This window comes from Scomber scombrus, chromosome 8, assembly GCF_963691925.1.
Source record: "Scomber scombrus chromosome 8, fScoSco1.1, whole genome shotgun sequence".
Taxonomy (NCBI): domain Eukaryota; kingdom Metazoa; phylum Chordata; class Actinopteri; order Scombriformes; family Scombridae; genus Scomber; species Scomber scombrus.
Window position 1 is genome coordinate 566,422 of NC_084977.1, and position 21,311 is coordinate 587,732.

The window sequence follows — 21,311 nt, forward strand, 5'->3', positions numbered from 1 at the left end:
TCGCTAGTTTAAAGCCTTCTTCAATGCAGTATGATGTTCATTTGTGAAATTTTGGCCTCCCTGATTTAATATTTGACGATAAAGCAGGGTATGCATTAGGGCGTGGCTACGTCGTGATTGACAGGTTGATTGATTCACAGGTTCAGGAGCGCGGACAGATAGACTGTATGAAAATAGCCGTGAACTTGTTTCACACCGACAGTTTTCTCCGGAGTTTTGTGGTTATAGTTAGTCGTAACAGCTAACTTGGTTAGCATCACCAGGTTGCTGGTGTAGACTGTGGTAGATCCAGCCCTCGCAACCTCCCCCGCTCCGTCCTCTTGCCCCTCCTGATGCCCATATAAGTAGAATCAGTGTTATTTTTCCCGCCATGCACCTGAAATTTTCAAGATGGCACTGCACAGATCCGAAACCATTGGCCTCCGAGCAGCAGTCCACAAAACAATGGGTGACGTCACGGATGTTACGTCCATTTCTTATATACAGTCTATGAGTGGTACAGGCCAGATACACACAGCAGAGACAGAGACAGAATAGGATTGGAATACAAGCATGTCAATGTGTTCAGTTGTTCTGTGTTCAGTTCAAGGGTTTTCAGGTGTTTAAAGGTTTGATTAAAATGTTAAACAAAAGTATCTGTATTTTTTTTGACTGATGAGAGCTGGTGTGCACAGTCCTTAACACAAGTAATGATGAATTGCCTGAAGACCATGACCATCTATAAGCATGAAATTTGGATCACATAACAACAGGTGGTCGTATACTGGGAAGATAGAGGATGTTGTTGAAAGCTCTGGAAAAATCTAACAAAGTTTGAGTCAAGATTATTTTTTCAAATTAACAATGTGTGTGTGTTTTTGTGTCTGTTTGTGTAGGTGGTTTGGCAGCAGTGATCTACACTGATGCACTCCAAACTTTGATCATGGTGGCGGGAGCCTTTGCACTAATGTTCATAGGTAAGACAAACACGCACACTATGGGTGTAAGAAGAGTCATCAAAATACTACATGTGTGCACCAGTGTTACAAACTGTTACAGTAATATATTGTTTTTGGCAGTAACAGAGTAATATAACGTTTTACCAATAGGATTTCAGTAATATTATTACAGTTACTATGTCACATAACCTGTGTTACCACCCGTGTTACCACCCTTAATGTGTTTCGGGTTTTGTGTTTATTTTTTTAAGAATTCCTCCACATTGTGTGCTGTTCTGCGAATAGGAAAAAATCCCTCCAGACTGATTTAATATTACTAAAAAAAAAAGTAATCATATACATATGTATACAATGTTTTTAAAACTAAACCTTAAAGCCAAGATTGTATTTATACAAAGAGGGAGCTAAATTATAGTAACTAAATGTACAATCTCCCTCCTCCCGCTCTGCTTCCTAGTTGTTGATTGGCTCCTTGCAGTCTGTGTGCATCTTGTGATACGCTGTTTCAGCTGCCAGTCCTACTGTTCAATCAGATTATCAGCTCACAATATCCTGCCGTGTGACATAAATTTCAAACAAAGAATAACATTTTGAGGAGTATGATTGGCATTTAAAAGTTGAATGTAACCAATGTTGTATGAAAGATGCTGAACATTTTAAAATTTGAATTTTAGAGTTTTTACTTGCAAGTATGAATTGCTACAGCATTAAAAATGTTACAACATTCTGTCCATTCATTTGAGTGGGTAAAAACAGAAAGCATTGAAAACTTAAATATATCTGACAATGTCCAAATTTAGCTGAATGCTTTCATGTTTGAACAAAATTTCTGTGTTGAAACGTGTGGAACTAGCTAGGTGCCAAAAAAAGCCCAGCAACCCTACCAATTATATTGTAAGTAAAGCCTGAAGACATCAAAGAAGGTTTAACTGAAGGAAAGTTTAAGAAGGAAAGAAAACATGTAGAGACATGAACCAATCCAAAGACTGTGGCAGAATGTTAGGGTCTAACTTGTACCTACATATTGAAACCTGCTATAAAATTATATGTTAATATAGGTGACAACAAAACAAATATATTAACATGATTTTTTTCTTATGCTGTAAAACAGTTGTTGACCTCAGTTGTTGTAAACATAGCAATAAAATTAACAGTTTAATTATTATGAAACAAAAATGCAGCTTTTTCATCTACAAGTCAAACTGTTGATTAGATTTTTCAGTTTTGTTAATCTGTTACATTCCAAACATTGATGTATAACAGGCTTTAATTTACCACTACAGCCATGATGATGACTGTTAATTAATCTTTTTGAATAATGGGGTTTTAGAAGGACTGTTTAAAGCTAATATCTTGTTTGTACATTGTCAAGCATTCTCTGAAGTCGGCTGGTATGAAGGCCTTGTGGACCGCTACATGTCAGCTGCACCCTCAATGACGGTCACCAATAATACCTGCCACCTACCTCGTAGTGATGCCTTCCACTTGTTCAGAGATCCAGTGTCAGGGGATTTACCGTGGCCAGGTCTGGTGTTTGGGCTAACTGTACTGGCTACATGGGTCTGGTGCACTGATCAGGTACCTTTACCTGCTGTAATACACTAATACATGTCTTGCATAGAATTTTTGCATAGTGACATTTTTGTCTTCTTGGATTGGGAATGCAATCTCAGTATTAGATGAACAGTAAAGGAACTAGTAGTAGAAGTTTAAATTAGTAATAATACTAGGGCTGGGCGATAAAACGATAGCGATATATATTGCGATAGACACGTAATCAATATCAATAAAAAATACGTTCGGTAAAAAGTTCGATATTTTCACTTCATTGGAATAAACCACTGGAAGAAAAAAAAGGCAAAGCCAGGTTGGTTGCATTAACAAACTCACTCGCTCCCTGGTAACCTAGCAACGTATAACTATAAAGATAACAATGTGAGCGTCTACACTTATGAACTATAACGTCCTATAAACAGCACTGTATAGCACGCGCTGAGTGCTCCAGCTGTGTCGGCAGCAAATGAAAATAGACCCCTTAATGCTGTATGTTGTACAGAAAAATTATTGTGTTGATCAGAAGTATTTCAGACACTAGTTACTGTGGTGTTTCAGTATTTACAGACCAAATTGATGTTGAAGCGCGATGTGCAAAAGCGTGACTCGGGTGCAGTAGTCTATTTGCGCACAGTGACAGCTCTGATGAAGAGTTTTTGGGACTCGGTAAGCACACAGGTACACACTGTATTGAATAAGTCAACTGTGTTCTTTTAAAAGGTTTAATTGAAACTCAGCCTACCGGTCCAGTTCAGTTAAATCATTACCGGACCATAAACCATTAACCTGACACACTTTCAGAAACACAATTAAAACACACAGATTACACCTGAAACAGAGTGGCAGGTTAATGGTTTATGGTTAATGATTTAACTGAACTGGACCAGCATATTAACTCTGACCGGGTTCGGGTTAGGCTGAGTTTCAATTAAACCTTTTAAAAGAACACAAATGGGTGTGCGCAGGTGGTTGAGTGGTTAAGAGGGCATGCCATATACGCAGTGGACCCTGGTTCGAATCCCGGCCAGAGGACCTTCACTGCATGTCCCACTCCCTCTCTCTCCCATTATTTCCTCTGTCAACTGTCAAATAAAGGTGTCTGTGCCTGAACATTTAAAAAAAAAAAAAAAGAACACAGTTGGTTGGTCACTTGATCCGGATCAAGATGGACGCTTGAGACTTTAATACGCTCCAGGCTTTAAAAAAATCTATGACTTTCTTCAAGTAAACTCAATATCATCAGTCGAATTATACTTTAGAGATGCCTCGACCGCAGCGCGACAAGGACTTCCCTATTTTTTCCATCATCGGGCTCCGATGGTAAAAAGAAAACTGCTCAACAAGCAGCCTCACGCACCCCGTGCGAGGTCAGGCAAGGTAATGCACCTCAGAGCTAACGCTAATCGGAGCAGATCCTAGCTGAAATAAAGTCTGTGGCCTCCCGGGTGAATGACATGGATGAATCAGTCGGTATTTGCCTGGACATCATTGACGGCACGCTGAGCGAAATAAAAGTATCTGTCACCTCTGTGGAGAGCTCTTTGTCGGCTCTCTCTAACCGAGTGGCAGATCTTGAAAAGCACATGGAAGAGGCTGAGGGGAGGGTCTCTGCTACAGAGGACAGTCACGGTGCTCTCGGCACTGGCGTAGCCACCATGGAAAAAACAGTGGAGCAGCTGCAGTTGAAAATTGACGACTTCGAAAACCGTGGCCGGCGTAAAAACCTGAAAATCATCAATCTTCCAGAGAAAACAGAGGGCAACTCTGCTCTTGCGGACTTTCTCCAAACAACATTGCTGAATTTAGTTGGCCTGCCCGCTAACTTCCCCCCCGCTGGAGATTGAACGCGCCCACTGAGCCCTGGCTCCTGCTCTAGTTCCAGACAAGCCCCCGAGAAGCGTCTTGGTGCGGTTTCTACGATATTCCCAATAGGAGGCTGTGCTCAGAGAAGAAGCGCAACATCCACCATGGTGGTTCCCAACTACGGTTCTATCCTGACCTGTCTGTGGAGGTCCTGCGAAGGTGGCAGGAGTTCGACGCCGTGGGGAAAGCGCTGGCTCGTAATAATAGGAACCGTGGATTTGCCTACCCAGCGCACCTCCGGTGTCTCCATGAAGGGCAGATTCGCTTTTTTGACACCCCCGAGTCTGCTGCTGCATTCCTGGATACTCTTAAAGTAAGGTGACCAGATTTCTGAAATGAAAATCAGGGACATTTTCAATGCAGCAGTGAAAAATCATTAAATATTATCATTATGAAATAAAAAATGGTACTTTTTCATGTATTTTAACCAGCTTTTAATACACAAAAGGACCAGGTTAATAAATCATACTGTCAACACCCACAAATATCTTGAAGCACACAGCAGTGTCAAAAACACAAATATAGAATAATACATGAGAAAAAAACATCTCTCTTCCAAAGTTAAGTGTCATGTGCAAAGACAGCTGCCAGACCAGTAGCTAGTAAATATCATCAAGATGTAATTAATAATAATTACCAAGTCAAAACATATAAAAAGATGTAAATGGATCACATAATGTGTGCCACTGGAAACTGGGCCTGGCCCAAATAGTACAAAAAAGTCACAACAAGAAAATACATCTCTAGTAAGAAGGCTGTACACAAAAGGTTGCAATCAAACAAAGAACAAATGGGTGACATCACCAACCATCCATCCACTGAGGAAGACAAACATATCTTAGTCTTGTTAGCTAGAGTTAGGATGGATTTTTTTGGTCAAAAGTTTCTACTCACAACTGAAAACTGAACTGATATTTATGACACAAAAGGTGGCAATCAAAATTAAAGCCGCAAGCGGCGATGGCGGGCCCTCGCTCACCCATGCCACCGCGGGGCCTGAGGCATGGCGGGGCTGTGGCGTGAAGCAGAAAGTGAGAAAAAACCTGGAAGGAGGCCAAAAATGCAATGTTTCGTTCATCCAGTAAGGGGTAGTCACAGGTAGTTACACATATGGTCTGGTGTGGTCTGGTGTGTTCAGGGCGGCCACTCATCAATCATGTGAAGTTTGGAGTGAATTGGACAAAGCATGAAGGAGTTATGAGAGGTTGATGGTTCATCCACCAGGGGGCAGTAATGGGATGCATGCAGGTGTGTTCAGGGTCAGTCCCTCATCACACATGTGAAGTTTCGTGGAAATGGGACAAAGCATGAGGGAGTTATGAGCAGTTGATGGTTCTTCCACCAGGGGGCAGTAATGGGATGCATGCAGGTGTGTTCAGGGTCAGTCCTTCATCACACATGTGAAGTTTCGTGGAAATTGGACAATGTTGATGCAAAAAATGGCACTTCCTGTTTCCACTAGGGGGCGACATGAGCGACACCCCTATCAGATGGAAGAGGTCTCCACCCTGGACCTGTGTATCAATTTTCATGATGATACGTGTTCAATAAAGCCATCAAAAAGCCAAACGTATTTTCATGGCGAGGAATTGATGGTAGCCACGCCCCCACAGGGACGCCATTACTCGTAGCTTCACAGTGTTCATAATGTAGCTTCACCAACTGCTTCTGCATGTTTAAGAAGTGGAATGAAGTTGATGGGGTCAACTATGTATTTTTCATGAATTTAAGTTCACTTCCTGTTACCACCGGGGGGCGCTATGAGTTAAGTGGGAAGTTAATATATTGGGACGTTCAGGGCATAGCCATCATCATGTCCAGCAAGTTGGAAGCTGATTGGATGAAGTATGTGGGCGTGAGAGCCATTCGTATGTACATGGCGAGCACGCCAAAGTTAGTTGAGCCCTGGCAGACACGCCCTTTGACCTACGGATGCGCAGAGCACAACTTAAGCTCAGCTAGGTCTGGAGATGTTGTGTACCTAATTTGAACTTGATCGGGCGAACGCTGTGGGAGGAGTTAATTTTAGGCAGGAAAAATCAAAACCAAAATGGCCGACTTCCTGTTGGGTTGAGGTCATGAGGTCAAGAGGCTTTTTGCATATGTGGGTATAATACATATGTGTACCGAATTTTGTGAGCATAGGACAAAGTTAGCAAAATTCCCTATGGGCCTTTTTGGACTTTGTAGGGGGCGCTATTCCGCCATTCTGCGTCGACCATGTGCGACCACCCAAAAATATCGAATTTCGGATGAGGCCGGACGTCCGTGCAAAAGTATAAGCATTTTCGCATTTGGGAAAGGGGCGAAATTGGGGCACGAAATGTCGGAAGAATAATAATAATAATAATAATAAACATTACAATTTCAATATAGCATTTTTCCCCGGGGGTCTTCCATACCACATGATTACTTGATTACTTTGGGGTCACTTGCACTTTGGGGTCACTTGCACGTTGGGGCATGAACGAATTTCAATAGGGCTTTCGCCAGGCAACTTGCAGTCGCCGCCTTCCACACTATTCTCCAGGGGCCTCATGTACAAAGGGTGCGTACGCACAAAAACGTGGCGTACATTCTTTTTCAAGGCAAAGTTCAGATGTATTAAAGCGCAATTTGCAGCGAGAGCCGGTTTTCCTAATGTAATCGGAGCTATCGACTGCACACACATTGCTATAAAAGCGCCATCACATGATGAATTTGTATATGTCAACAGGAAACATTTTCATTCGATCAATGTACAGATCATATGTGATGCGCAAATGCAATTAACCAACATTGTGGCGAGGTGGCCTGGTTCAACGCACGATTCTGAGTAACAGCATGGTTGGGAACAGACAAGTTGGCACTGTGCGCGATGGGTAATATTAATCCCTGTGATGCGCATTGAGCATGTGAGCCCCCAAATACTATCCCGTCTTCACAGCATCGTTACTAGTCAGTGGTTAAAGTTAGTGACTTGCTGGTTAAACTATAGCTTCAGATCTTTCTAACAAGCCCCTGATTGTCTCTGTGTGCAGAGTACTCGTGTTAATAACCCTGTGTGTAAAGTGTGAAATGTCTTAATCAGCCTCACCTTTTCCCCTGCGCACTTCTGCATTCATTTGCAACAATACTGTGTGATCCTTGGTAATCAGAGTCACCCACATGTGCTCCTACGACCCCTGAGAGAGCAGTGTCACCCACGATTGCGGCGACTCTCTGTTCAAACGGAGTGGGCCCCTCTTCTCTGTCCCCCCGCCTGTTTTGGCCACACTTTGGCGTTGGGCAGCCGTCCTCCGCTTCACATCCACCTTGATGTCGGACCACTTATTTTTCAATTCAGCGTGTGTGCGCTATTTTGACCCCACAGCATTGACAGCCTCACACACACTCTCCCACTCACTCCTCTTGCGTTTATTGTTTATGCCGGAGGACAGTGTGCCAAAGAGTACATTTTTGCGCTCCTCCACTTCAGTGAGTAGCGTCTCCAATTATCTTTCTGTAAAGTTCTTCTTTTTCCCGTCTTACTCATTCTTTTGTTTTAATTTTCTGATCGTGCAGAGAAGGGACTCTCAGGTGCAGGGCAATTTAAATATGATTTGCGTATTTAAATGGGGGCGTGGACAGGGAGGGGTCGGTGTGCGCTCAATTCCACGTTGATTGGGATGTACAAAGGAAATGTGCTTGGATTCATGCAAAGTTTTCTGGGTTTGAGCGTACGCCATGTTTCAGTAGGAAATCCATGCACGTCTTTGTACATGAGGCCCCTGCTCTTTTCCTCTTCTCTCCTTCACTCTTTACTATCAGTCTTTCCTATACTTGTCTTCTCCCTAATCTACAACAGAGCAACATAGAGATAATATTGTAATCTCATGGTAATCTAATATAACAAGTTACACCTTTACTAACAACAGTGACATACAAAACAGTGACTCAGGGCATCAGCTAATCAGATGGTCTGCATTTATAACTAGTACAGTTATTGGCTACCTACACAGCCCAACACAAAATACAGCAGTTAGCCTAACACACACAACTATCAACGATCTATTATTAATTGATTTATTATTTTAACAGTCTCATGTCCCTATGCCTACAGGAAAATCATATGCTACCAAAGCAGTCTTCCACCTCTTCCAAAACAGAGCCACATACAATGTCATCACCTGGTAATCTCATGCTAACGTTAACGTTACAGCTTCACTAATGACAGATATGAAAACATTGTCATAATGTTAACGTTCACTGACTTTTATAAAGTTACGTTAGGTCTTCAGTTCAGATAAACAATCATACTTACTTTAACATTACATCACTTCACACCCACACACACACACACACGTTTACTGCCAATTCCCACAAAATAAATAAGTTAATTGACAACATACCATTTATTGCAGCCGCTGGTCTTCTTTTCTCTCCTTTTTGCCGCCTTTAGATTGTTTTTGTTGACGCTGCTGCGTCTGGTCCTACGTCTTGATAACGTCTGTACGTCATATGACGTATTCTCTGGCGATGCGTTAAATGGCTACCGTAATAACTGGTGAGTCTGCGCGCATTTTCCCCCCATTCAGTGTCAAAATCGGCGGGTTTATGTTACGTAACGCGGTGGTGATTTTCAGACCCGCCCACTAAATCCTGAACACAGAAATCTTGAAACACAGTTTGTGAAGCTTTGCTCCACAATTCTAATCTAAATGGTTGAAATGCTTTTTACATCTTTTTTAGAAATACATTTATGAACCATTTAATGTGTTTATAAGAAAATGAATCCACTTTACACAGTCTTTAAATTAGGTAATTTCTTCATCTCTAATGTTACCATTGGAGAAAGATGGACCTTATACACACTGAGCCCCCACTGGACACTGTGCCCATTTTTATGACCACCACATGGACTCTGAGATAATATGCAACAGAGCTGAATCAATTTGTAACTCTCTCCCTTGGAAATAAGGTGATTTTAGTTTTTCTTTAGAACACAGAATGCATAAAAACTGATCATTTTGCAAGGTATTCAGTTTGATTTCACACTTTACTACAGTGCTTTTTCTTTTGCAATGATGCACTCTTACGAATGCAGCTCTTTAATAGCTCTTTACCTTTGTATCAGCTTTGTATGTGGTTTGTATTTAATGTACATTTCACACAAATGTTGTGGTCCAAGCACAATTCGGAAACCCATCATGCTGGGGTGTCTCTTGTGGTGTTTATTATTCAGCCTGGAGTATGGACACTGTTTCAGGTGTCTTAGTTGTTACTGTGATCTGACTGCTAAATTAGGATTTGGAAAATGCTTAGAATACACAGTGACTTCTTTGGGGATGGTTTTTTCCTGTCGTTTGGGGACAGGATAGGGGAGGGTATGCGCTGCTGTTCATATTTTTTGTGAGTTACTTTTCTTTTGTTAAACAACAGGAGTCTAGGTTTACTCTTTTATATTACTGCTTGCACCCTGATTAGTTCTTCTCCACTCAGCACCTGTCATTCAATTATTTTCCGGCTTTGTGGCTCTCATGTCTGGTTCACTTAAACTCACTACTTGGAATGTTCAGGGATTGGGCCATGTAATTAAAAGGAAGAAGATTTTAACATATTTGAAAAAACAAAAATCTGACATAGCATTACTTCAGGAAACTAGGCTATCTGATACAGAACATCTGAAACTGAAGAGGGATTGGATAAGCAAAGTTTACTTCTGCTCCCATTCACAGAACAAGAAAGGCACAGGCATTCTCATACATAAGAACCTACCTATCCCGCAGCACTTCGAGTACTCTCCTCTGCTCGCCCCGCATCCGGGTTCGGTACATCCACAGTTAATCCCCTTGCTCTCATGTCCTGCGCTGCATCCCCCGCATTGTCATAGCTCTTAACACTGTTGTTCCAGTGGATTCTTATTTTCCTAAATGGGGTCTGAAAACGTTCCCCTTTCTCTTTCAATGTTTTCTTGCTTTTGGACGATTTCTGTAGAATAGTCGTGGTCGAATTGGATCTTCTTGTTGCCCACCTGTATCCCCTTCTTCTGCCAGACTTTCTGTAGGACCATCTTCTTAGTTTCAAACTTGAGGAAATTAACCACTACTGCTCTCGGAGCACTGCCCGGACCTGGTTTTAGTGTGAGAGCTCTGTGGGCGCGTTGGATTTGTAGATCGGTTCCTTCGGGTAATTCCAGATGTTGTTTAAGAAGATGGTCCGAGTAGACTGTAATGGAGCTTCCTTCTATGTCCTCAGGCAATCCGAAAATCCAGACATTATTTCGCTGAGACCTCGCTTCAAGGTCCGTTACTTTGTCATGCATCTGGCGTGTCGGTTTTGTTAGTTTCGTTAGCAGGTCGCTTGCCTTTGTGTTATACTCCTCCAACTCCGCTATGCGAGCCTGCGCCTCGGTTATGTTCGTTTTCTGATCCTGAAGTTCTTTGTGATTTTTTATAAGCTTTCGCTCTATGTCTTGTCTTAAGGTCCCAATTTCTTGTTTCATCTCACCTTTGAGTTCAACTTTGAATGTTGTCAGCTCGTTACAGAGTTCCTGCTTCCCATATATCGCTACTGATGCCAGCGAGTCCAGCTTTCAGTGCTTTGGCGTGGTCCATTTTCTCCGCCGCGTCACTCTCAAGTTCACTTTCGTCAGAGACCTCTTCTCTTGTACACCTTTCTCGAGTTTTCTTTGGGTTTTTAGTGTTTCTCCGGCTTCGGTGACCACTAGGGGTTGGACGAGATCTCGCACCACACAACGATATTTCTCGTCGACGTGAATTTTGTTTCGCGAAGCTATAATTAAGGGGTGCACAAAAAAAAAAGACAATCGGTTTTCTATCGCTCATTCGCACGTCATGTCTTCTTTTTATAATGCCACGTGTGGATAATATAACCTTGTTGCAGCTTCTACCTGCTTAGAAGATCTCAGTCAGCAGTAGGAGAGGAGCAGTGGTAAATTGACCTCAGGTCTCTACACTGAAAGCCTGAGGTAGGAGGAGCAGGGAATTGGATTCTTTATTTAATTTATATTTATATATTAGAATTGTTTCTACTCTTTACAATTTACTTTTTAGCATTTGTGATTGTATCTAACTTTTGTATTTATGGTTGTTATTTCCATAAATACCAAAATGATCCATCTATAAAATATCTATATGGGGAAACCTTTTACAGTGCTGCATACTGCATATGATAATTATATATTTAGAAAGTAGAAAAAAGTGATTCATTACAAGCTGATTAGTTCAAACATTTCAATTCAATTTCCATTTTGTGCATTTTAAATAAAAGAACAGTCATGTATTTTCTCATCGAAGTTTTCTTAAAAATATAGTTAAAATCTCGTCTCGATCTCGTGAACCCAGTATCTTGTCTCGTCTCGTGAGCTGAGTGTATCGTCACACCCCTAGTGACCACTCATCTCAAAGTTTATGGCAGTTGTCTGTTGTTGTGGTCTGAGCTATACTACTTGCTAAATCTTTCTCTATGTGTGAGCTCAGTCCACGTGTTCGTTTGGATGAAAAAATAGGAGAAGAATATTCGGTCTCAACACGCTATTTATTTAACAGTAAATGTATAAAGCATATACAGAGCTCCGGGTCAATTTACTCTCCCTAACATTCAACAGCGTTTCTGTCAGCGTTCGTACATTTCTGACTTCTCTGTCTCTCCCTGACCCTCTTAAATACAAAAACAGAATGCAAATTGAATGTGCGAGGCGTCGTCTCTTGTCTGTCTGGCTCCATCCTTCATCTTGGCTTCCAGGAAGTCTCCTCTCCCTGTGCAATCCCCCCACAGGTGTGATGTCCTTACAGAATCACCAGACGTCCCGTGGGGGGTCTTTAAGGGTTCGTTCTGCATTGTCTTAACAAAAGGTTCAAAGTCAGCTGATCCTGGACGAATACTTAGGGCTATGCTAATACAGTCACCCCCTTCAATCACACCTCCGTGTAACACTGCCTCTGTATTTTTCCACCCATCTCCTGCTGTGCATTCCTCTGACATGATACACACATAATGTTTTTCAAACTATCATACATTGTACCACATTATGAAATGAAACAAACAATAAACTAATAATTCCCATTATCTGAAATATGTTAGCTTTGCAATTCATAGCATATATCTACACTGTCGAGTTGCTCAAATTAAGTGGATTTATTTTTACCGACTTGGGCGAGCTAGAAGCTATGCTGCTAACCCGTCCGCCAGTTCCCAAAAAACTTTTTACACTCTGTCCAGACCTGCTGCATAGACCCTATTGTTCTATCAGACCAAGCTCCAGTACATCTGTACATTAACCCAATATTTAACATTCCTAGGACTCCCACTTGGAGATTCAATACGTCATTTTTGAATAGCGACTCTTTTTGCACCTTTGTCCGGAACAATCTATCACAATTCTGGCTTGATAATAATAGTTGTCTGGTGTCCCCTGCCACCATCTGGGACGCAGCAAAAGCCACTTTACGTGGACACCTTATTTCCTATAGTTCTCATCAGAAAAAAGCCATAGAGGAGTACAGGAAAAACCTTGAAAAAGAGGTGACTAAGTTGGAGCAAATACACAAACAATCACCCACACCAGAAAACTTAAAAGCGCTAGTGGCTGCTAAGACTGAACTTAATATGGATCATACTTGTCATGTCCAGAAACTATTACTTTACACTAAACAGAAATATTATGATTTTGGTAATAAGTCAAGTCGCCTGCTCGCCCACCAACTGAAAAGCCAAAATAATGATTGCTCATAACACAACAAGAAAACAGAATGGGGATGTCACATGTGATCTGGTAGTTGTCAATAGCACATTCCGGGACTTTTAGAAAACACTGTACAGTGCGGAGAAGGCAGATGCCGATATCGCTTCATACTTTAACAATATTCCCTTACCTACCATCGCGGAGGAGGATTGCTCCATCTTAGACGCTGCATTCACACCGGAGGAGATCTGAGCTGCAATCCAATCTATGTTGAACGGGAAATGTCCAGGCCCAGATGGGTTTCCATTGGAATTTTTAAAGAAATTCTAGCCAGAGATCCTATTTTCTTACCGAAAATAATAAACCCAGATCAGGCAGGGTTTATAAAATCAAGATATGGCACAGACAACGTGCTCTTAATGTTTTTCAATATCTTAACACTCATAAAAATCCAGCACTGATAGTCTCCCTTGATGCCGAAAACGCCTTTGACCGAGTAGAGTGGTCTTTTTTGTTTCTGGTATTAGAAACATTCGGCCTAGGTTCTAACTTCATTAATATGATTAAAACCTTCTATTCCGACCCAATAGCCACAGTTAATACAAACGGCCTGATGTCTGGTTTCCCAGTGCTGCAGACAGGGGTGCCCCCTGTCACCTTTACTGTTCTTACTGTTCATTGAACCTCTGGCTAAGGTCATAAGAACCAACCCTGATATATCTGGAATAAGGGTAGGTGAAGAAAACCACATTATTTCCCTATTCGCAGACTATGTTCTTTTATATCTAAATAAACCAGTGAAATCAATTCCGGCAGTTTACACAGCTACATAGCTTGTCCGGTTATATGATTAATCTAGGGAAATCGGTCGCTACGCCCATTCATATCCCACAGGATGTGTCAATACAATCTCCTTTTCAGGTGTCCAAGAGGGGCTTCAAATATTTAGGCATCTTTGTCACTCCTGATTTAAATAATCTGTTTGAAAGTAATTACTCACCCCTAATTCAAAAGGTTAAGAATGATCTGACAAAATGGGCCTCCCTACCAACTTCTCTCCTTGGGAGAATCAACTCTATAAAAAAAATCTATATTCTTCCTCGGTTGAACTATGTATTTCAAAATCTCCCACGCTATTTGACCCATGCATTTTTTAAGTCACTGCACTCTCATATCTCTGGCTATATTTGGAACAACAAACTCCAAAGAGTTACATTCTCTACACTTACTAAGCCAAAGGATCTGGGAGGCTTGTCCCTGCCCAATCTACAACTATATTATTGGTCAGCGCAATTTAAAATTATGTCAGATTGGTTTGTGAACAGAAAAGATTCCTTATGGTTGGGTCTTGAATCCCTATCTTGCTATCCCAGAAGGCTTAACTCTCTTCCTTATATCAATAATATAGATCAGTTAAATCATCTCAAGAACAACAAAATTGTTAAAACACACTACTGGTCTGGCCAGATGTGAAGAAATACCTAAACATTTCCCCTGCAATCTCTCTCTGGTCTCCTCTGGCTCTGAATCCGGATTCACCAGCACAGATTAGGAGTATTGGTTTGCTGGAGTGGACATCTGAGGGCTTGTCAAACTTCACAGACCTGTTGGTCTCTAACTCTATTAAGTCATTTGACCAAATCAGGGCTGTTTTTAATTTTCCCCATAGAGATTTCTATAAGTATCTCCAAATTCGTCACTTTTTAGGGTCTCTCTTGAGGACAGGTGGGATTCGCATGAGACTGGCAGAGCTGGAAAACATTATAGTTTTCCCTAAATGTACCTAGATCTCTATACATGAACAGAACTTTAAAAACAAAATAAAAATTCTCAAACATATTTTTATTGATTTTTTCACAATATACAAAATTATGACAATATTGTTAAAAGTACAGGTGCATAGAACCTTATCTTAACCATCCCCTTGCCCTCCCTAGCATCTTTAACAATCCAAGTTGTACATAGAAAGGTAAACAAAATTAAAGCTGCAAGCAGCGATGATCGGGCCCACGCCCCCCCATGCATGGGCAGGTAATCACACACACAAGGGCAGGAAGTGAAGATCTGAAATGAGAGTCAAAGGGTGATTACCAAAATAAAACAGCTAGTGTCTGAAATACTGATCAACACAATCATCTTTCTGTACAACATACAGCATTAACGGTTGTATTTTCATTAGCTACCGACACAGCTGGAGCATGTGCTTGACAGTGCTGTTTATAGGACGTTATAGTTCATAAGTGTGGATGTTCCCATCGTTATCTTTATAGTTATACTTTGCTAGGTTACCAGGGAGCGAGTGAGTTTGTTCTTGCAACCAACCTTGCTTCACCTTTTTTTCTCTTCAGTTGTTTCTTCCAATGAAGTGAAATTATCAAACTTTCGTATTTTTTATTGATATTGATTACGTGTCTATCGCAATATATAGGCTAACGCTATCGTTTTATCGCCCAGCCCTAATCTCATTATTACTGTATATAAACACTTAAATAATAAACAATATACAAAATAAAAATGTACAATTATAGATTTGTGTGTGTGTGTGTGTGTGTGTGTGTGTGTCTGTATGCAGGTTATTGTCCAGAGGTCTCTGTCAGCCAAGTCTTTGTCCCATGCCAAAGCAGGCAGTGTGTTGGGAGGCTACCTTAAACTGCTGCCCATGTTCTTCGTCGTCATGCCAGGCATGATTAGCAGAGCACTGTTCCCAGGTCAGTTTGTATATCTCTTTCTGTGGGACTGTAATGTCAGATGTTAAAGCACATCCATTTTGATTTATTCTTCAATTATTACTTTATTAAAATACCTAAAATACTTTTATTAACCCAAATATATAGACATAGAGTTTTCTTCAAATTTATTTATTTAATTTGGATTTTTCTTCCTCAAAAGTAGTGATCCACTGGAAAACTGCGTATTACGCAATACAAATGTATTATATTACAGAGCAGGCATAATGTGCAAGATGTAATCTCTGGAGGTTGATTGTCATACTGTAAATAACAGAAAATATTGTCTTCCTGGAATATGAAAAGACCATATTTACAAGATCTAAAACACTACACTACACACTACTATTTTAAAATGAATACTAATAATGCTTGTGTAATGAAAACATGCATAACATACCTTTTATATGATCCCGGAATGTATCAACCTGTGATCAACCAAATGGTTGGGAATTTTGTTCTAAAGCATACATTAACGAACACAATGGGCCATGTTTTTCTGAAAAAGGTCACAGGCATAAATCCACAAGTCTTAATTCCTTGTGCATGGCCGATGTGGTTGTGACCAACAGCTTCCTGACCATCAGTGTTGGCACAACCCAGACCTAGCCAGACACAATGTGGAGGAAAGACTGAAGACATTTTATTGGGAGAAATACGGAATCAGAAGGTTGGGCAAGTTTCACTAATGGCCAATCATGAATTCCTGTCAGTCCCTTTTAATGTAGCAACTGTTAAATAGGGAATAGAGGCTGAGTTCCATATATATCTATGTGCAGTCCCGCGAAAAGAAAAATGGTTGTTATTGTTAATAAATGTTTATGTTTTTATATGGTATTGTTATAAAATAAAAAATATTGTTAATTGTTACACGTTGTCTTTTCCATTTAGTATTTACAATTTAAGTACAATTTATAACAGGATTAGCAAACGGCATAAAGTGCTACTGTTCAGGAACAACAAGGGATTTAATATTTTCTCTAATATTTTCTTTTATTAGCAAAGGATGAAACTTAACTCTACAAGGGGGCAGTCTTAACATTTAACTATTTACAAAAAATACATCACAAATAACTATTTGCAGATTATTATTAGAAAATGATGTACAATTATGAACAAACTATTAACAAAATATGTATTATTAAAAACAACTACTAAAATTCCAAATGATTTACAATAAAAAAAAAAAATAATAACAAATTAATAAAATAAAAAAATAATGTAATAGGCTGAGCAGGAGTCCCTGGCAGTGCTGCTGGGCTGGATGGGATGCCACAATAAAGACCCTGGTGTCTTCTGTGGTCAGTGGGACATCATCTGGGCTGGTATTCAGGGTGTTTGGGGGTCTGGTCTCCACTGTCCACTGGGGTTGGTCCGATGGACGATGCCGCCCCCCCCCCCCGTGCAAAACGAATTATATAAAATGATCTTAACCAAGGTCTTAAACGAACGAAACGAATTATACTAAAAACAATAAAATTCAAAATCATTTAGATTAATAATTAATTAAACACTCAAAAATGTGCTGTGCAAAAGACATTCACATGTTGCTTCTGCTGCCGCCGTCATCTCCGCTACCAGTTCTGCTTTTATAACACTTAGCTCAGGTGGCTTCATGTGGTCCCCCCGGTATCTTGGGTCAAGCAGTGTTGCTTTGCGCATCATCCACTGGGTGGCAATGATAAATATCCGTTTCCTTTTCTTTTTTTTCTTAAAAAAAAATAAATAACATGAGTAGTATTTGAAATATTTGTTATAATAATGAAATTATATGATACTATAATAACTAAAAAATAATAAAATATGTAACATCTCCAACCACCACCACCACCACCACCTGTTCTTTCTTCTGTTTGTCTTATTCTTATGTTTTTTTCTTCTTTCTGCTGTTTGTCTTATACTTCTGTGTGTTTTTTCTTCTGTGTGTGCCTTTCGTGTCTTATGGGCGGGAACAGCTGGTGACGCAGCTGGTGACGCAACCAGGAAATGGTTCGAAGGCTAGACCGTCCCATTTCACAACGGTTGATGCATCCTTCTGAGGTTCCTCAGTAGCACACGGTCTTCGAAGACCGCGAGGCCGCGTCCTTACATGGATGCAGCGCCACATAGTGGACACAGGCAGGAAATCCTTATAACTCCTACAGACATCGTCCAATCTACACCAAATTAATCACGCATGTAGAGGGTGACGCCCTGAACACGTCTATGCATCAATACTGTGTCATATACACAGCGCCACCTACTGGACACAGGAAGTCAGCCTCATATGACAAACATCCGATTTATATGAAATTTACAGGATGTCTTCTCCACATCACATACAACAACATGACATGTAATTGGCGGGTGATCTCTAGCGCCACATAGTGGACACAGGCAGTGATATTTCACCACATCATGCGACGTCAAATAAAAGCCTGCGTAAGAAGACTTCTACTTGCGCGTCCTCCGATTGCACCACAGCCCCGACATGCATGGGGGGGGGGGGGCGAGGGCCCGTTCATCGCTTTTCTTTCTGTTTGTTTTTTTGGTTTCTGTATTTTTATTTTTAATATTGTTGGTTTGTCTTTTGTATTGTCTAGTCTGTATGTTGAATCAATGTCTGTTTATATGTCTGGACCCCCTCGAAAACGAGATGATACATCTCTAGGGGTTTATCCAAATAAATAAATGTAAAATTTAAAAGTGCCCACAAGTAAATAGAAACCCTCTCCCCCATTTCCTCATTACAATACAATATATAGTAAACAATTTCTTTGTCAAAATGGCTTCAAAGCCCTTCACTCTTCATGGTAGTTTGGTGTATCCTTGCTCATGGCTTCTCAGGAATCCTCCTCCCTCCTAGCTCCTCAGAGCAGAAATAAGAGCTTTCGGACTGCGTTCCAGAACGACTACTAGTTCAACAGAGGAGCAAGGACAGAGGAAAGATCAAGCAAGACTCAAAAAATAGACTTGTGCCTGAGGTAAAGTGCATTATTTTGGCATTAAGCCAAGTGCTGGCTTTGCGCCTCAAGAAAAATAGGGCCCATCATCTGTTTATTTTTGATTTGAGATTACTTAGTACTTAATTACTTGGGATTCAGGATTAATACAGCACCTATCTATCTGTCTGGGCGTCTGTCATTGAAAAAATGGAAACACTAGCAAATTAAAATATAGAAAAAATCTTGGCCTTTTTATATGTTTTCTTTAACAAAGATAATACTTAAGTTTTTACATATCCATTCTAACCCTGTGTGTATATCTGTCTTTGTGTCTGCGTGTGCATTTGTAGACGAGGTTGGTTGTGTGGATCCAGTAGTGTGTCAGCGTGTGTGTGGAGCTGCAGTTGGTTGCTCCAACATTGCCTACCCTAAACTAGTGGTGGAGCTGATGCCTGTTGGTGAGTTTCTCTCTCTCTCTCAGACACACTCTCTCTCTCTCTCTCTCTCTCTCTCTCTCTCTCTCTCTCTCTCTCTCTCACACTCTCTCTCTCTCTCTCACACACATTCACACATACACACAGTGTTGTTTCTGGTCAAAATTGAACAACAAGAAGACACATTACTTGTGTTCAATGGTAAATGGACTGTACTTATATAGCGCTTTTCACTAGCAAGGACCACACCCACAACATGATGCGTTTGAACGATTTATTAAGAAAACGATTGATGAGCATAGTTCTTATGTTTTGGGGCGGCTCGTAGGAGGTTTGGGGCGGCTCGTAGGAGGTCTGCCGCAGCACCCGGGCAGCGAGGACACCCAAAAAAACCTCCACTAAAGCCTGAGCGGATCTTAAGAATGGTGCGACCATGATACATGGCGAAAGTGCTGGTTTAGCCGGGAATGATTAGGCGCTCGTCTGAATTCGGAGATTAAGAGAGGCTCTGATGATGATAAGGTTTGGGATTACTGGAATTGCAAATACTTTGTGATGGTCTCCAAAGAATTCAGTGGAACGTTCAGTAAATGGGTATAGCTTGTCAGATTGATTGGATGTACTTTGTTTTGAGTAGATGAGTCAGTAGAGACCCGACGTTCCTCTATGAGAAAGTGCTTGGCGACAGAAAGATAAAAATCCCCTTAAATAGGAAGAACCTAGAGCAGAACCTGGCTCTGGTGGATGGCCATCTGCCTAGATCGGTTGGGTTAAGAGCGAGACAGAGTCGTCTGAGAAGAAGATAAATCTGAAAGTGGAAATGGTTGCATGGATCAGATTGGAGAGTTGTGACTGTGAATCTGGAGAACGAGAAATCTGAAAACTGCGATTGATAAGTGACTTTGAATTTCAAAGTCACTTATCAATCGCAGTTTTCAGATTTTTTCAGATTTCTCGTTCTCCAGCAGCATAAGGAATGCTATGTCTATAGCTGATAGTGTAATAAGGACTGACAATGTGTCGGCAGTAAGAGGAAGCCGGTGTGGATTTTAGCTGGCTCTTAGCAGTGAATTTAACGTAGTGGATACCAGGCTCGGCTGTCGGTTAGGAGTTTAGGGAAGAAGCAGATAACACTAGGATAAGCGTGCCATATGTGTTTTGATAGTTGGGAAAGTGGCATCGATAATGAAATGGTTGGAGTGACGAGATAGAACGACAGGTAGGTTATGTTCAATGCATGAAAGGGGCGTTGATTATAAAATGGTCGTAGAAATGGTGTGAAAGCAATGGATGGTTGATCTCATGAAGGTGGAGAATGATCATCCACCATGGAAACCCCCAAAACTGGTTTGCATGGTTCTGTCTGCTGAAGTTGTGGGAGTTGCGCTTCGGGGCAATGACATCCCGAAGCCACTGCCCGATAGAAATGAGCTGCAGGGATCAGTGGAGCTGCGAATATGGGTGATCCTGATACCTTGGTGAGGAGACAGCGGGGGCGCTGGTATCCCAGTGCCGGGTGTCCCTGCTGAAGCAGAGTGCTTGCAGCCCTCAGTGCCAGGAGCCTTGACTAGAGCAGACTGCTGTGGCAACTGGAGCCTGATGTCCCTGATAAAGCTTTGTCTGTTTTGTTTCTTGTTGGTTACTTATATGTGGCTAGAGAGCCCTTTTAAGTTAAATCAAGCTATGTGAAAATGTTGCACACCCAGTATTTTGGATGAGAGTTATTTCCTTTATCTTTTATGCCCGTAGCACTATTTGGGCTTGTATTTCTGGTGTATTCCTTCTTGAAATACATTAGCAATGAGGACTATGCTACATATACATACCCAACCCAAACCCTGCAAAGTGAAGATTAAAGGACTGTAAACAATTGTGCCTACCGTACCTGCTTCCTGAAACCTGTCAAAGTCTCATAAATGCCAGTCCAGTCCCAATGCTCTGGCCAGCATCCTATATTGGTGAAGTGTTTGTGTGTGTGTGTGTGTGTGGAGGGGGGCACAATCTAATTACAAGCCTTACAGCTTGTTGGAAGAAGCTCTTCAGCATCCTGCTGGATCTGCAGCAGATGCTCCTGTACCACTTCCCTGTCTGCAGGCTGTTGGAAGGGTGTTGAGAGTCACTAATAATGGAGGTAGCTCTGTGAATGTAGCGCTGCTGATAGATCTCCATCAGAAAGGAGAGAGGGGCACCAATGATCCTGCTGACTG

The 21,311-nt window shown here is 41.3% G+C and overlaps 1 protein-coding gene across 2 annotated transcripts in view; it reads left to right on the top strand.

Annotated features, from left to right (window-relative positions):
* The window catches only part of slc5a9 (solute carrier family 5 member 9), an 87,333-nt gene that overhangs the window by 34,671 nt on the left and 31,351 nt on the right, over window positions 1-21,311 (top strand). For both annotated transcript variants that reach the window (XM_062424006.1, XM_062424007.1), the window contains 4 exons: window positions 876-956; window positions 2,311-2,516; window positions 15,593-15,728; window positions 19,021-19,128. In XM_062424006.1, coding sequence (XP_062279990.1) covers window positions 876-956; window positions 2,311-2,516; window positions 15,593-15,728; window positions 19,021-19,128 — 531 coding nt within the window. The remainder of the gene's footprint in view (window positions 1-875; window positions 957-2,310; window positions 2,517-15,592; window positions 15,729-19,020; window positions 19,129-21,311) is intronic.